This window comes from Stenella coeruleoalba (assembly GCF_951394435.1).
Source record: "Stenella coeruleoalba genome assembly, chromosome: 19".
NCBI classification, from domain to species: Eukaryota; Metazoa; Chordata; class Mammalia; order Artiodactyla; family Delphinidae; genus Stenella; species Stenella coeruleoalba.
Genome location: NC_137165.1, coordinates 40,599,088 through 40,614,214, shown reverse-complemented (window position 1 = coordinate 40,614,214; position 15,127 = coordinate 40,599,088). Strand labels below are relative to the sequence as shown.

The following is a 15,127-nucleotide window of genomic DNA, read 5'->3' as shown; positions in this document are numbered from 1 at the left end:
TGCCCCCGCCCCGCCCGCACTTGCCCGCCCCACTCCAGGCGTCTCCGGCGGGAGTGGTACTTGGTGACATATTTTGGAAGAGATGTCATTTAGAAAATAGCCTTCCCTTGCTGGAAGAATTGCAGGGTTGGGGGAGATGCACCACGGGGATGGAGAAGGGCTTATCGGCGAGCCGCCTGCACCTTAGAAGTCGGGGGGAAAGTCTAAATACCAAACCCCAGGAGGTTTAGAGTTTGTTTTGAGTTCGGGTCCCTTCTCTGCCAGTAACTCACTGTGTGACCTTGAACAAATCGCCACCGCTCTAGGTGGCAGAGCTGCCTCAACCTTAAAATTTGAGGATTGTGCACGGTTACCCCTGAGGTCCTTTTAACTTCAATCATCCTGTGTTTTTAATCCTTTTGGAGGTATGCTTCCCCATTACCTCCCTTGCAGGCTCATTTCTAACATCATTACCTGATCCACTGCCTCCTCTTTCAAATGTCACCCTCCTCCAGTATAGGCTTTTTCTATTCACTGTCACCAGTCATTTCCTCAACAATCTGGTCCTCTTGCTGAGCTGGGGAGGGGGTAAGGCTTGCCCTACCCCATCAATTCTCAGCTTCACAGAGGTGGTTTTTCCTCCCATGTTTGCCCCCCCCATCCAAATGTACAGGGCCAGTCTAAGGAGGAGGGTGGGCTGTGTAAAAATGGACCCCCTTCCCCAAAGGAGAGGCCTCCATCATGCCAGCCCCACCCCTCATGCACACACACACACACACACACACACCTGCATTCATGGACATAAAACCAACCCAGTGACGCCAGATCCTTTCATCTCAGGATCTCCCAGCACCAGGCAGAGCCCTAATTACCCCAGCACCCTCCCCTACCCCTCCGGTTCACCTGCTGTCATTAGCTCAGTTTTTACCAGTGGGGGCCATAGCCTACCCACGGCTCCCAGGGCGGGGCCCTGTCTCCACTCTCTGCTCTTGGAGAGGTGTGTGTGTGTGTGTGTGTGTGTGTGTGTGTGTGTGTGTGTTAAGGGGAGCTGTTCTACCAGTTGCCCAGTTTGTACTGAATCACTTGTCAAATGTGGGGTTCTGACCAACAGCCTATGTGAATTGGGCTGCCCTTGGTCTTCTTTTTTTTTTTTTTTTTTTTGCGGTATGCGGGCCTCTCCCTGTTGTGGCCTCTCCTGTTGCAGAGCACAGGCTCCGGACGTGCAGGCTCAGCGGCCATGGCTCACGGGCCCAGCCGCTCCAGGGCATGTGGGATCTTCCGGGACTGGGGCACGAACCCGTGTCCCCTGCATCGGCAGGCGGACTCTCAACCACTGCGCCACCAGGGGAGCCCTGCCCTTGGTCTTCTTAGTCTCAGCCACCTGCATCCTCAGCTCTGTTGGAACCACTTCTTTTAGGGGGTATTGGGGTTTGCAATGCATGGGAGAGGCGAGAGTGACTCTCTTGGGACCCCCTGGAATCAAGGGGATGAGAAATGCATGGGATGCAGAGTGGAGTGGTGGTGATTAGGGGTTTGCAGTGGGGGAAGGGAGCCTGCAGTGGGGAATTGGGGCTGCAGTGTGCAGTGTCAGCATGCAGTAAATGAACGTGTGGGTTCAGCCTGGGCTCACGGTGGACATGCAACAGCTGCAATACGGGGCAGGAAGCTGATCACGCAGGGTCAGGGCAGCATGCAGGGGGAGGTGCAGTGATGGTGGCTGTCTGCCAATCAATGCCACCTCCTCAGGGATCGGGTTTGGCTGATTGGCAGGGGGGGGTGGGGGGTGGGGGTGGCGCAGGGCAGGGCCGCGGTGTGCAGTGCTTAGGGTGCAGGCTGTACCATGTATGGAGATAGTCCCTTGGGACTGGGCTGCCCAAGGAGTTAGGCAGTACATAATCTCAGTACATGAGATACATTTATGAGATGAGGTGCGTGTATCCTCTGCATCCATCAGCCGGAAGCAGGAGGCAGTGGAGAGGTCTAGCAGCAATCTGGATTAGGTAGCGCAGGGTGATGGAGTCCAGAGTGAGAAGGTGAAAGTGCTATGGTTTTTGTCTCCCCTCCATTCTGGCTTCCCCACCACATCTTTTTTTTTTTTTTTTTGTGGTATGCGGGCCTCTCACTGTTGTGGCCTCTCCCGTTGCGGAGCACAGGCTCCGGACGCGCAGGCTCAGTGGCCACGGCTCACGGGCCTAGCCGCTCCGCGGCATGTGGGATCTTCCCGGACCGGGGCACGTACCCGTGTCCCCTGCATCGGCAGGCAGACTCTCAACACTGCGCCATCAGGGAAGCCCCCCACCACATCTTTTTGATGAAAGGCCCTAAAGTTATTGAATGAGGGAGACTTTTTGAAATCCTAGACCCAGAGCCATAGAAAATGAAGTGTCTCCTGATCCATCTTTTTTCCCCAGGGCCAGAGTGAGCACCTTGAACTCAAAGATGAAAGTTCACCATTCTTATCTTCTCCTTACCTCTCTCCCTTTCCTTGGCTCCAGATGTGGGCTGGTAACAGACCTGGGCAAGGACAAAGTGAAGGGCATACTGCCTCCAAAGCAGGCATCTTGCCAGATGCCAGGATCCAGCCCAAGTCTGTGCTTATAGCCCCTGGCCCTGTGTTGCATCACTCCCGTTCCCACCGCACTCACCCTGCCTACCCCCATTTCTTGAAGCTTATAGCTCGCCTCATGGTCATTTCATCCCCAACTCATGTTCCCTCCTTGCCATGAAACCTCTACCGGGATGCTCCGACCATCCCCGCCACCCCTGCCTCAGCGCTGAGTCCAAGGGGAGAACAGAATGGTGGGGCATGAGTGAGGATGGATAGAGACCCCGCAAGGGGATACATCTGACGGCCCCCTCCCTCTTAGACTTTGGTTGCCAAGGAGGCAGCAAGAACAGCCTGTTCTCTGGGCTCCCATTGGAACAGCTATGCCCAGGCCCCTCCCTCTCTTCCTTCTCTTTCCTTCTCTCCCTCCCAGACTGTTGCTAGGAAGCACCCCAAGATTTCTCAAGGGTCCCACCCCTAGAAGCCAGGGGATCCAGATTGCTTTCTGAATAGCTTCCCCAAAAGCCTGGAAGCCAAGACCCCACACAGCATTCTCCACCCCTGCCAAGAAGCCCCAAACAGTTTGGGGGAACAGGGGACAAGCCCTCTGCCAGCCTGTCCTGGAACTAGCTCAGTGGCCTGGGCCTCAGTAATTCCTCTCCCCATCTCATCTTGACCTCCTGGGCTCTGAGTGATGTCAGCAAGTGATGAGGTGTCCAGCAGACACCCCTTGACTCTGCAGACACAGCCCCACTTATTGGGGAGTTCTGGAAAGACTCTGGAAAGCAGAGGAAACTGAGGTATCACCAACTAAGAGAACTTAAAACCCAGGTATTTCTCCCTCTTACCAATTTTTTAATCAAGAAAAGATGGTGGAAATGGAGGAAAGAAAGGGGGGGTCAGTTTATGGGAATTGGGGATTAAGTGGCTGGCAGAGATGAGAGACTGGGAAATTAGCAAACAATTGTCCTGCTAAGAGTAAAGTGGCCACTTAATGCCCCCCTATCGACCACATTTGTCCCATCACGTGCCCTGGTTATGGGTCACAAAAAAGAATCAGCGAAGGGACTCGGGCCTGGCTGAGCCTTGCTTCTGGTATCTGAGGATAGAAATGGAAAACCAAGCTGACACCTTCTCCAGGTTGTCTTTCAGAGTTTCTCCTACTTTTATTCATTCATTTGACACTTTTTTTTGAACATTTAATACATGCCAGGTATTGGATCCCCTAAATGTGCTCAGCTTCTGGTCTCTCTGCCGTGTGGATCCCCTTCGTCCTGCTTTGGCAGGAGGAGAGAGGAGGGGAGGGGTATGGGGCAGTCTCCTTTACCTACCACACTGCAGCCCTCCCCCTTCAGTTAAAGGAGAGATGGGACAGGTTGATGTGGAGGCCAAGAGTACAGAGTGGCTCTCAGGGCCCGGAGGAAGGAGCAGCTGGCCTGTCCAGGATTCAGGATCACAGCACTCTTTTCTCCGCGCTGGAGGGTGTGGAGAGGGAAGGCATCCTTCAGGGTGTTAGGGAGGAAACAACTCCAAGGATTGGTTCAAATTCTGCCTTTCACTGTCCTGGCTTGTCTCTTTCTGGACCTTTCCTGGGGGCAGTGGGAAGACAGAGATGGAACTGTGGGCATCCAGGAGCTGTCCCTGGAACTACCTCGTAGCCTTCTCCCCCATCTTCCTCTTCCCCAGATAGACAGAGCAGGGATTCTGAGGTGGGGACTGGTGGGGGGAGGGAACTGGTTTGGAGCCAGCTGTGTATGAGTGTGTGGGAACAACTCTCTTTCTTTCCCACCCACCTGCTGCCAATTAACTCCCCTTAGTGGGGGGACCCAGGCAAGCATCCAAAGGAAAATGTTCCAGTTAGAGGAGGGGAAACGAGTCAGTTACCCTATAGAGAGAAGGGAAGATGAAACCCTTTGTGCGTTGTACGCTTACCAAGTATTTCAGTGTTTCTGGGTCTAGACTTGCCACTTTTCCTTATACTTCTTTACAGCCTAGGTGAGGAATGTTTCCATGTCCTTGGTTACCAAAACCCCAGTTCCTCACAGCCTCTTACTCCACCCCAAGTCCTCACTCTGACCTAGTTCCTTTTCTGCTACTGCTCCAGTGTCGCCGTGTCACTCTGCCTGGCTGGCTTCTATCTGCCCCTCTTCTCCAGCCAGACCCCTTCCCCAGGCAGACCAGGCAACAAGATGAAGAGCTTGGGGCTCAGGGCTAAGAGAGCAGAAGTGGGAGCCCAGTCTGGATCAGTGCTGAGGGAGAAGGAAAGGATAGCCAAGGAAAGTGGAATATGTAAGAGGGGCTGTGTGTGGGGCGGGTTTCCTTCTACACACAAAGGGGATGTTGGCATCTCTTCTCTCATTCACAGGAGTATTATCATGGAGTCCTGTCCTTGTGGAGGGCAAGCCAAGAGCTTGTGAGTCCTAGGAAGCTATTCTGGGCTGAAGGGGAGCAGTGGTGTACAGAAAGGCTGTCTCTGAAATTGATAGACTAGAGAGTCAGGCCAAAGTAGAGAAATTGGAAATAGCCCTTGCCCAGAACTAAGGAAGCCCTTTTAGGGAATTCCCTGGTGGTCCAGTGGTTAGGACTCCACACTTTCACTGCCAAGGGCCCAGGTTCAATCCCTAGTTGGGGAACTAAGATCCCACAAGCCATGCGGCATGGCCAAAAAAAAAATAATAATAAAAATAATAATAAGGGAGTTCTTTTACACCCTTAGGAGTCCAGTCCTTGGGGAAACCCTGCCAAACCAAGAGAAAGGGCTGCTGGTGACAGGTGGGGGATAGGGAAGGCAGACTGTCTCACCACAGAAGCCACCTCCCTGCCACTGTAAAGTGGGGAGGAGGCGCCCCCCGGAGATCTGCCAGCTTCCTGAAAGAAGGGGATGATTTTTTTTTTTTTTTTTTTTTTTTTGCGGTACGCGGGCCTCTCTCTGTTGTGGCCTCTCCCGTTGCGGAGCACAGGCTCCGGACACACAGGCTCAGCGGCCATAGCTCACAGGCCCAGCCGCTTCGCGGCATGTGGGATCCTCCCGGACCGGGGCACAAACCCGCGTCCCCTGCATCGGCAGGCGGACTCTCAACCACTGCGTCACCAGGGAAGCCCGGAAGGGGATGATTTAAGTTCAGACTATCACTATCCTCAGGGCCCAAACATTCTCCACTCCCATGTGGACTGGACCAAATACCTACTAAGTCTGGAGCAGTAACAAAGTTGACAGTTTTTCTCCAAGAGGGCAGTTTGGGCTCTGACAGATGGGAAAGGAGCTGCAGGATCCAGGGATGGGTCAAGGTGGGGAGCCCTAAGCTGCAGTAACAGCAAAGAGATGAGAGGAGGGAAGAGGCAAAGGTAGAGTGAGGGGCCTGGGAGAAGAAGGGGGGCCAGATATGTGAGGGGCTGCTGAGAAAAAGGGTCTGTGGCTGTCTCCAGCATATGTGTGTGTGTGGGGCGGGGGGGAGCGTGGAGGTTAAGTGTGAGGAGTCTGGGTTCTCCCTCCTTCTTGCTTTGGAAGCTTTGGCTACACATATTTAGCAGCTGTTTTGTATAAACATAATTTCCCCGTGGTGTCGCTTGGGCAGGCACTAAAGGGAGCAGAATGGAAGGGGTTGTGGGTGGGTTATGGGGATGGAGGAAGGCCATAGGCAGTCATGACCTTAGAGGGATGTGATCTGGCTCTCCTCCAGGTGCACTCTCCTCTTCAGAACAGGAGTTCTTGTCTCCCTGTTTAGACTATGCTCCAGATACCCAGGATCCTGTGATTCTCTGCCCTGAGGGCCTCATGTTTGCTTCCAGGGCCTTAGTGGACTGCTCTTCCAGAGTCATCCCTCTGAGAACTGATTTTGCCACTGAAAGTATGACCAAAGCATGGTTATTGGGAAATATGGATGGAGCTTGGACTCATGGATGGGAATATGAGGCTCCTCACAGTATGGGATGGGGGGCTGAAAATAGGGGTAGCAGGACACTGGCTGGAGGCTTCCATATTGTTCTGGTTGTAAATGTTAGCGATGACCTGTCCACGGGACAGGACAGGGATGAGGCCTGTGTATAGGGAAGCTCAGATGAGGCCCAGATGTTGGAGTCAGAGGTGGGTAGCATTTGCTTTTGGCTTCTCACTGCAGGGAAGGGAGGAAGAAGGGCTAATACCCCAAACACTGGACATAATTATCTACGATATGGGTCCATAGGATAAAGCGAGACATTATATTGGTTTTAATAAACATTTCTTTAAAGAATAGTTTTAGATTTATAGGAAAAAAATTGAAGATAGTAGAGGGTCCTTATGTACCCCACACCCAACCCCCCGCCTTTAACCTCTTACATTAGTATGGTTCATGTTACAATTAATGAACCAATACTGATACATTTTTATTAACGAAAGTCCACGCTTTATTCAGATTGCTTAGTTTTCACCTAATGTTCTTCTGTTTCAGGATCACATTCAGGATACCAAGTTACATTTAGTCATCGTGTCTCCTTAGGTCCTCTTGACTGTAACAGTTTCTCAAACTTTCCTTATTTTCTATATCCTAAACCTCAGTTTCCTCCTTATGTCTCCCTGTAGTCAAGCAGTATTCTGGGCCAAGAGATTCTGAGAGGACTTCCAGATTTGGGGGTGAAGTAGTGGGTGAGGTGTGTACAACTGACAGAGACTCAGTGTCACTTCTGGAATACAGGTGTGGAAATGAGAAGAACTCAGGAAGATCCAGGGGTTTAGGAGAACAAAAGGAGGCCAGGAAAGAGAAAACCTATTGCTGAACGTATGCCACACCTTTGGTGTGCCTACTAACTACGGGTAATGGAAGGGTGTCGGAAAGTGATTTAAATCTCGGTCGATAGTGACGTCACTGGACGATGCCTGATAAAAGGGAGACCTTTCGAGAGCCTTTCTCCCTAAGCCCCCCGAGTCTTTGGGATGCCTCAGCTACTAGTAGTCTTTTCCTAAAGGAGAGAAACAATGCGAGCTGACCAGCTTCGTCTCTTGGGTTCCTCGCTTAGCGTCCTCGCCAGCGGAGTCCAAGGAACTACAACTCCCAGAAGACATCGTGGCATGAGCGGTCTCTTGCTGCATTCCTACTGGTTCATGTTTGTTACTCCCAGCCAATAGAAAATTAGCTCTTTGATAAGTGCCAAAATGGCGGTACCTAGGATCTAGGACTGGATTATCCGGTAGGCTTAAATTTGGGGAGGTGGTGGATGAAAAGGAAAGAGGGAATTATAGTTTTAGGGTTGGGGAAGGTGGAGGGAATGCGGGGGAGGAATCTGGATTTGGGATGGTAGTGGCTGAGGGACGCAGCCAGAGCTAAGGGCGTATTTAGGCAACCGGAACTGGCTTAACCCCTTGGTACCCATTTATTCTTCGTATTAAGCCCATTTGACACTCTCTTCTTAGTGCTCCAGTTTAGAGAAAGTTGATTCAGGAGGGAAAAGCCTGACAGGATCCCTACTTTTCCCCTTTCTCCTTTCTCCTTTTCCGCATTTTTGTTCTGCCTCCCTTTAATCATCCTGTATCTTCTCCATTCAACTCTGTGCTGCACCCCTGCCCCCCGTTCTTTTCCTCAGAATCCCCTAGCCCCTTCTCTAGCTCGACTTCTCCCACCTCAAGGCTGACCGCCACGGGCCCCGCCTCCTCAGAGTAAAATCATGAAGGTGGTGAACCTGAAGCAAGCCATTCTGCAAGCTTGGAAGGAGCGATGGAGTGACTACCAGTGGGCAATCAACATGAAGAAATTCTTTCCCAAAGGAGCCACCTGGGACATTCTCAACCTAGCAGGTCTCAAGTGAAGTAGGAAGGAAGGATGGGAGGGCTAAACCCAAAATTGTTGTAACCGCTCAGTCTTCCTTTGTTATTCCCCTTGCAGAAGCACTACTGGAGCAGGCCATGATTGGACCTTCCCCCAATCCTCTCATCCTGTCCTACCTGAAGTATGCCATTAGTTCCCAGGTAAACTCTTCCACCTATGCCAGAGAATGAGGGTTTGAAGGTAAAAGACTTGGAATACAGTTGTCAGCTCACACTTTCTAGGTGAATTTGTTTGAACACATCGTTTCTCTGAGCCTCAGTTTTCTTATGAAAATAATAGTACTTCATTGGTTATGATGAATATTACGTTAACTTATTCTATCAGTAAATATTCACAGATGCTTGTATGTGCCAGACGGTGCCATAGGCTCTGGGGATTTAGCTGTGAACAAGGTCTAATCCAAGCACTCAAGGAATATAGTGGGTAATACAGTCATGTAAATAAGCAGTCAGTCACAGAATGGGACTATGATATAGGCTCGGACAGAGTACTATGGGAGTACATAGGAGAGATACCTAATCCAGTTTGAGCAACCAGGTAGGAAGTGATGTTTAAACCAAGACGTGAGTGTTGAGTGGGAGTTAGCCAGGCAGATTGATGAGTGTGTACAAAGCAGAGAGAAAAGCATATGCAACGGCTGGGAGACAAACATCACATGATGTTTAGGAACTGAAAATAATGTGGTATGGCTAGAGTAGCAGTTTTGGTCTCAGGACATTTTGTATTCTTAAAAATTGAGTCTCCTACAGAGCTTTTGTTTAGATTATATCTATTCATATTTACCACTTTAAAAATGAAAGCTGAGAAATGTAAAAACTATGTATTTAAAAATAATAAAAAGTAAACCCATTATATATTAATATAAGTAAAATTTTAATGAAAAATAACCATATTTTACAAAACAAACAAAAAAATTAGTGAGGAAGCTGGCATTGTTTTACATTTTTGCAAATCTCTTTAACTTTGACTTAATAGAATACAGCTGAATTCTCATAGCTGCTTCTGCATTCAGTTGTTGCAGTAGGCTGTTTCAGCTGAAGTATATGAAGGAAATCTGGCCTCACACATCAGGTATTTAGTTTGAAAAGGGAAGAACATTTTAATAAGCCTTTCAGATAAATGTAGATATTCTTTGACATTCCACTAAAGTTCAATAGGTGATGTGAAATCACATCAATGAACTTTTAATACTCTGTTACATTAAAATCCATTGGTCTCTCTCTTGCGCTTTGAATAGATCTTTTACCCATGCCTGATTTTATAAATTGTGAATTGGTCATTTGGTAAATATCCATTACTAAGTTATATAGATATTCTAATTGTTGACACATTTAATTACATAGTGTAATCACATGTCATGGAGCCTCTGGGACATTCCACTGTACAATTGTGAGAGAATAAGAGTAAAAAAGGGGGGCTTCCCTGGTGGTACAGTGGTTAAGAATTCACCTGCCAGTGCAGAGGACACGGCTTCAAGCCCTGGTCCAGGAAGATCCCACATGCCACGGAGCAACTAAGCCTGTGCACCACAACTACTGAGCCTGTGCTCTAGAGCCCGCAAGCCACAACTACTGAGCCCATGTGCCACAACTACTGAAGCCCGTGCACCCAGGGCCCATGCTCTGCAACAAGAGAAGCCACCACACCACAACCAAGAGTAGTTCCCACTCGCCCCAACTAAAGAAAGCCCACGCGCAGCAACGAAGACCCAACGCAGCCAAAAATAAATAAATTAATTAATTAAAAAAAAAAGAATGAACTACTGACATACACAACATAAAGCTCAGCAACATTTATGTTAAATAAAAAAAGATAGCGTTAAGAGTTTATACTATATGAGTCCATTTCTATGAAATCCAAATATAGGCAATAGTTATCTATGGTGATAGAAAACATTTAGTGGACTAGAAAAGGAAAGATGGACTAGAAAAGCGTACAAGGAAACTTTCTGGGAGAATGGAAACATTCTGTATCTTATTTTGGAAGTTAGTGACATGGGTATACACAATTACTAAAACTCAATGAATTAATCTTAAAAGCTGTACGTTTTATTGCACGTTAAATAGTGTATATATATATATATATATATATATATATATATATATATATAAATCCTATCACACTATTCCTCCACTTAAAACCCTTTAAATGATTATTCATCACCCTAAGGTAAAGTCCAAACTCCTTAGCATCACCCACAGGTCACTTATGACCTAACCTCTGTCTTTCTCTCTAAACCATTCTCCTCCTTGAAGTGCTAACCCAGCAGTTATCAAAATATGGTCCAGGAGCCCCTGGGGATCTGTGAGGTCAAAACTGTTTTTAAAATACTAAGATGTCATTTGCCTTTTTTACTCTTTTTTTTTTTTAAAGCAATGGGATGCTTTGTGTGTGTGTGTTTATAAAAATTTATTTATTTATTTATTTATTTTTGGCTGTGTTGGGTCTTTGTAGCTGTGTTCAGGCTTTCTCTAGTTGCAGCGAGTGGGGGTTACTCTTCATTGCGGTGCGCGGGCTTCTCATTGCAGTGGCTTTTCTTGTTGCGGAGCACGGGCTCTAGGCGCGCGAGCTTCAGTAGTTGTGGCACACGGGCTCAGCAGTTGTGGCTCGCGGGCTCTAGGGCGCAGGCTCAGTAGTTGTGGCTCACGGGCTTGGTTGCTCAAACCCGTGTCCCCTGCATTGGCAGGCGGATTCTTAACCACTGTGCCACCAGGGAAGCCCTTCATTCTTTTTTTAAATTGCTGAGTAGGGACTTCCTTGGTGGTCCAGCAGTAAAGAATCCACCTTACAATGCAGGGGACACGGGTTTGATCCCTGGTCAGGGAACTAAGATCCCACAAGCTGTGGGGCAACTAAGCCCGCATGCCACAACTACTGAGCTCGCATGCCTCAACTAGAGAGCCTGCGTGCCGCAAACTACAGAGTCCACACTCTGGAACCTGCATGCCACAACTACTACAGAGCCCACGCACCCTGGAGCCTGTGCGCCACAACTAAAGAGAAAACCTGCATGCCTCAAGTAGAGAGAAGCACGCACACCTGCAACAAAAGATCTTGCGTGCCTCAACAAGGATCCCGTGTGCCGCAACTAAGACCCGACGCAGCCAAAAATAAATATAAATAATAAATCTTAAAAAAAAAAATTGCTGAGTGGTATTCCTCAGCTGGCTCATGGTCCTTATGCTTCCTTTTTCCTCTTGGCATCAAGTCTGCTTTCTGTGTTGGCACATATTCATCTACCTTGTTCTTTTTTTAAAATAAATTTATTTATTTTTTATTTATTTATTTTTGGCTGCATTGGGTCTTCATTGCTGTGTGCGGGCTTTCTCTAGTTGTGGCGAGTGGGGGCTACTCTTTGTTGCGGTGCATGGGCTTCTCAACTGTGGTGGCTTCTCGTCGTGGAGCACGGGCTCTAGGTGCACAGGCTTCAGTAGTTGTGGTGCGCGGGCTCTAGAGCACAGGCTCAGTAGTTGTGGCACATGGGCTTAGTTGCTCTGTGGCATGTGGAATCTTCCTGGGCCAGGGATCAAACCCATGTCCCCTGCATTGGCAGGCAGATTCTTAACCCCTGTGCCACCAGGGAAGTCCCTACCTTTTTCTTTTTCACTGCTGCCTAGTGTTCCATATGTAGTGTAATTTAAGTTGTTTTAAATTTTTTACTGTTATAGTCAATGTTTTACTGAACATTCTTGTACTTGCCTCTGCATATCTGGGACTATTTCCCTAGGATAGATAGCTAGAAATGGAATTGCTGGTTTGAAGAGTGCACACATACTAAATTATAGTAGATCCTGCAGATTGCCCTCAAAAAAAGGATTGTATCAGTTTACACCTGCCCCATAGTGCTTGATAGTGTTTCCCCACACCTTTGCCAAGGTTGAATCTGTTAAGATTATTTTCTAGAGAGGCAAAAAATTACAACATGTTATAAGATGTATTTCCATGATTGTGATATTGAGCGTATTTTTTCATGTTTATTGGCCCTCTGTGTATATTGTATGAATTACTTATGAATATCATTTGCCCATTTTTCTGTCATTAGTTTGTTTTCTTAAATTTTTTAGTAACAGCTTTATTTGAGATATAAATCACATACCATACAGTTTACCCATTTAAGGTGTACAATTCACTGGTTTTTAGTATATTTAGAATTGTGCAACCATCACCACAGTCATTTAGAACCTTTTCATCACTCCAAGAATTCTTACTGATTTTTCAGTCTTTTAGTATACTCTGTCTTGTAATCATTGTCTGATTTTTATGTTTTAAATTTTCTATCACTTTTTTACTTTATCATTTTATTTTTTTTAGCATGCAGAATTCTATTTATTTATTTTGGCTGCACAGTGTGCCTCGCAGGATCTTAGTTCCCCAACCAGGCATTGAACCCAGGCCCTCGGCAGTGAAAGCATGGATTCCTAACCCCTGGACTACCAGGGAATTCCCCAGAATTTTATTTTATTATTAATTTTTAAAATATTTATTTATTTGGCTGCATCGGGTCTTAGTTGCGGCACACGGGATCTTCGTTGTGGGCATGGACTTCTCTCTAGTTCAGGCTTACGGGCTCTAGAGCACACGGCCTTAGTTGCCCCGCAGTATTTGGGATCTTAGTTCCCCAACCAGGGATCGAACCTGCGTCCCCTGCATCGGAAGGCAGATTCTTGACCATTGGACCACCAGGGAGGTCCCTCCCCAGAATTTTAAATATGTATTTGTTGTCAGGTTTAACCATTTTTTCCTCTGTATGGCTTTTGTCTTGCATAAGGGCTTCCCTGCTCCAAGGATCAGAATATAGTCTTTAATTTCTGCCAACACTTCACTTTGTTTAATCCATTTAAAACTTATGCTGGTGTGAGGAAGAGATCCAAATTTATTTATTTTTCCAAATAGATGGACAATTGGCTCAACTGCCTTTATTGAATAGGCCATTCTTTGTCATATCTTAAATTCTCTTATAGACTAGGGTCTATTTCTTGACATTCTAGTATATATCATTGACATATTTGTCTTTTCTTGTACCAGTACTTTACTGTTTTAATTACTATACCTTTATAGTATGTTTGATATCTTGTTAGGGAAGTGTTCCCTTAGTTGTTTTATTTTTCAAAAATTTCTTGGCTATTTTCAGGCATTTTCTTTTCCAGACAGATTTTAGACTTAAGTTCCTTAAAAAGGCCTTTTGCATTTTGATTGGGGTTTCCTTGACTTTGGATTTGTGGATCAATTTTAGAAATATCACTCTGATTGCAGTTTGAAGAATGAGTTGGAGGGAGGTAAGACAGAAAGCAGGGAGACAATTTTTCTGTAAAGGACCAGATAATAAATGCTTTCAGCTTAGCAGGCTGTATGGTCTCTGTTAGCAGGCCTATAACGTGTAGGCGATATAGAAGTAAGTGGACATGGCTGTGTCCTGATGCAGCTTTATTTACCAAAAAGGTGATGAGCCGGATTTGGCTTGCGAGCTGTTGTTTTCCAGCCCCTGATTTCGGCTGTTGCAGGGATTCAGGTAAGAGACGATACCAGCATAAACTTGAGAAGTGGCAGCAGAAAAAAAAAAAAGGTGAATTCAAGAACAAATTAGGAAGTGGCATTGCGAGGACTTGGTGATTAGCTGGATGAAAGGTGTGAGGGAGAGGAAGAAGTCAAGGCCAGTGTCTAGGTGTCTGGTTTGGACATCCGGATGGCTGATGGGATCGTAAGGAGACGGTGGGAGAAGAGCAGGACTGTTGTTAGCATTGCAGATGAGGGGTGGAGATGCCTTGTTTGATTCTGGCCTTGGTTCGTGGAAAGCGCCTGTGTGGGCTGTCAAAGAGAAGATACTCAGTAGGCAGTAGAACATCGATGTCTGGGACTCAGGAGGAGAGGTCAGGGCTGGAGCTACGGTTTAGGAGTTGTCAGCCGCAGGTGGTAATTGAAGGTATGGGCGTGGATGAGATTTACCCAGAGAGAGCGTGCAGAGGGAGCAAAGAAGTGACCCAAACCATGTTTCTAAGGAACCAGTCACATTTAAGGAACACACGTAGGAAGAAAATTCCTCATAGGAGTCTGAAAAGAAGGGGCCAGTGAGGAGAGAAGGAAAACAAGGGAGTGTGGTATCAAGAAAAACCCAGGGGGGACTTCCCTGGCGGTCCAGTGGTTAAGACGCTGTGCTTCCAATGCAGGGGCCGGGGGTTCGATCCCTGGTTGGGGAACTAAGATTCAGCATGCCTCAAGGCGTGGCCAAAAAAAAGAAAAGCCCAGGGAGGAGAGGACCAAAGGATGAGTAGGTGTTTCCTGGTGTGAGATGCTGCTGAGAGGTCAGCGAGATCAGAACTGAGAAGTATCCATGGGGTTTAACAAGTTTGTTGATGAGCTTCATGAGAGATTTCATGTGGTGGGAAGGACAGAAGTGATTGGAGTGGGTCGCATTGTGAATGGAAGGTGGGGAGGTAGAGTGTAGAGAACTCCTATGACTGTGAAGAGAGCGTGGTGGTTAATTGGAAGTATAGGGTCTGCGGGAGTTTCTTTTAAAAAGAGAAGAATCTTGAGATGTGTAAACTGGTGGCAAAGGCAAGAGAGAGGAAGAGGCTGAAGTACCAGTGAGTGAGAAATAAATATATATGCGAGACCTCCATGACTGGCAAAGTGCTGTGCAAAATTAGTAATTTATTCTTCCTTCGGAGTCAAGAGGCTCTTTGGTCCAGTGCTGTGCGTGTAGAGAGCCCTTAGGAGTAGTTGAAGGCGTCGAATATGAAGAAGAGAAGGGGGATTAGAGAGCAGCTGCAGGGTCTCTCTGGGCTGGCCAGGTGTGCACTGGGCT

General features: G+C 47.4%; 1 protein-coding gene across 8 annotated transcripts in view; it reads left to right on the top strand.

Moving 5' to 3' along the window:
- Positions 1 to 15,127, top strand: part of MED24 (mediator complex subunit 24) — a gene marked incomplete at its 3' end in the record, with an annotated part of 33,092 nt that overhangs the window by 931 nt on the left and 17,034 nt on the right. For 4 of the 8 annotated variants that reach the window (XM_079904843.1, XM_079904841.1, XM_079904842.1 and 1 more), the window contains exons 2-4: positions 6,955 to 7,690; positions 8,084 to 8,294; positions 8,383 to 8,465. In XM_079904843.1, coding sequence (XP_079760969.1) covers positions 8,165 to 8,294; positions 8,383 to 8,465 — 213 coding nt within the window. In that variant the 5' untranslated portion in view covers positions 6,955 to 7,690; positions 8,084 to 8,164. Of the gene's footprint in view, positions 1 to 6,954; positions 8,295 to 8,382; positions 8,466 to 15,127 lie in introns of all 8 variants that reach the window. The other 4 variants (XM_079904838.1, XM_079904840.1, XM_079904839.1 and 1 more) reach the window with 4 other exon arrangements.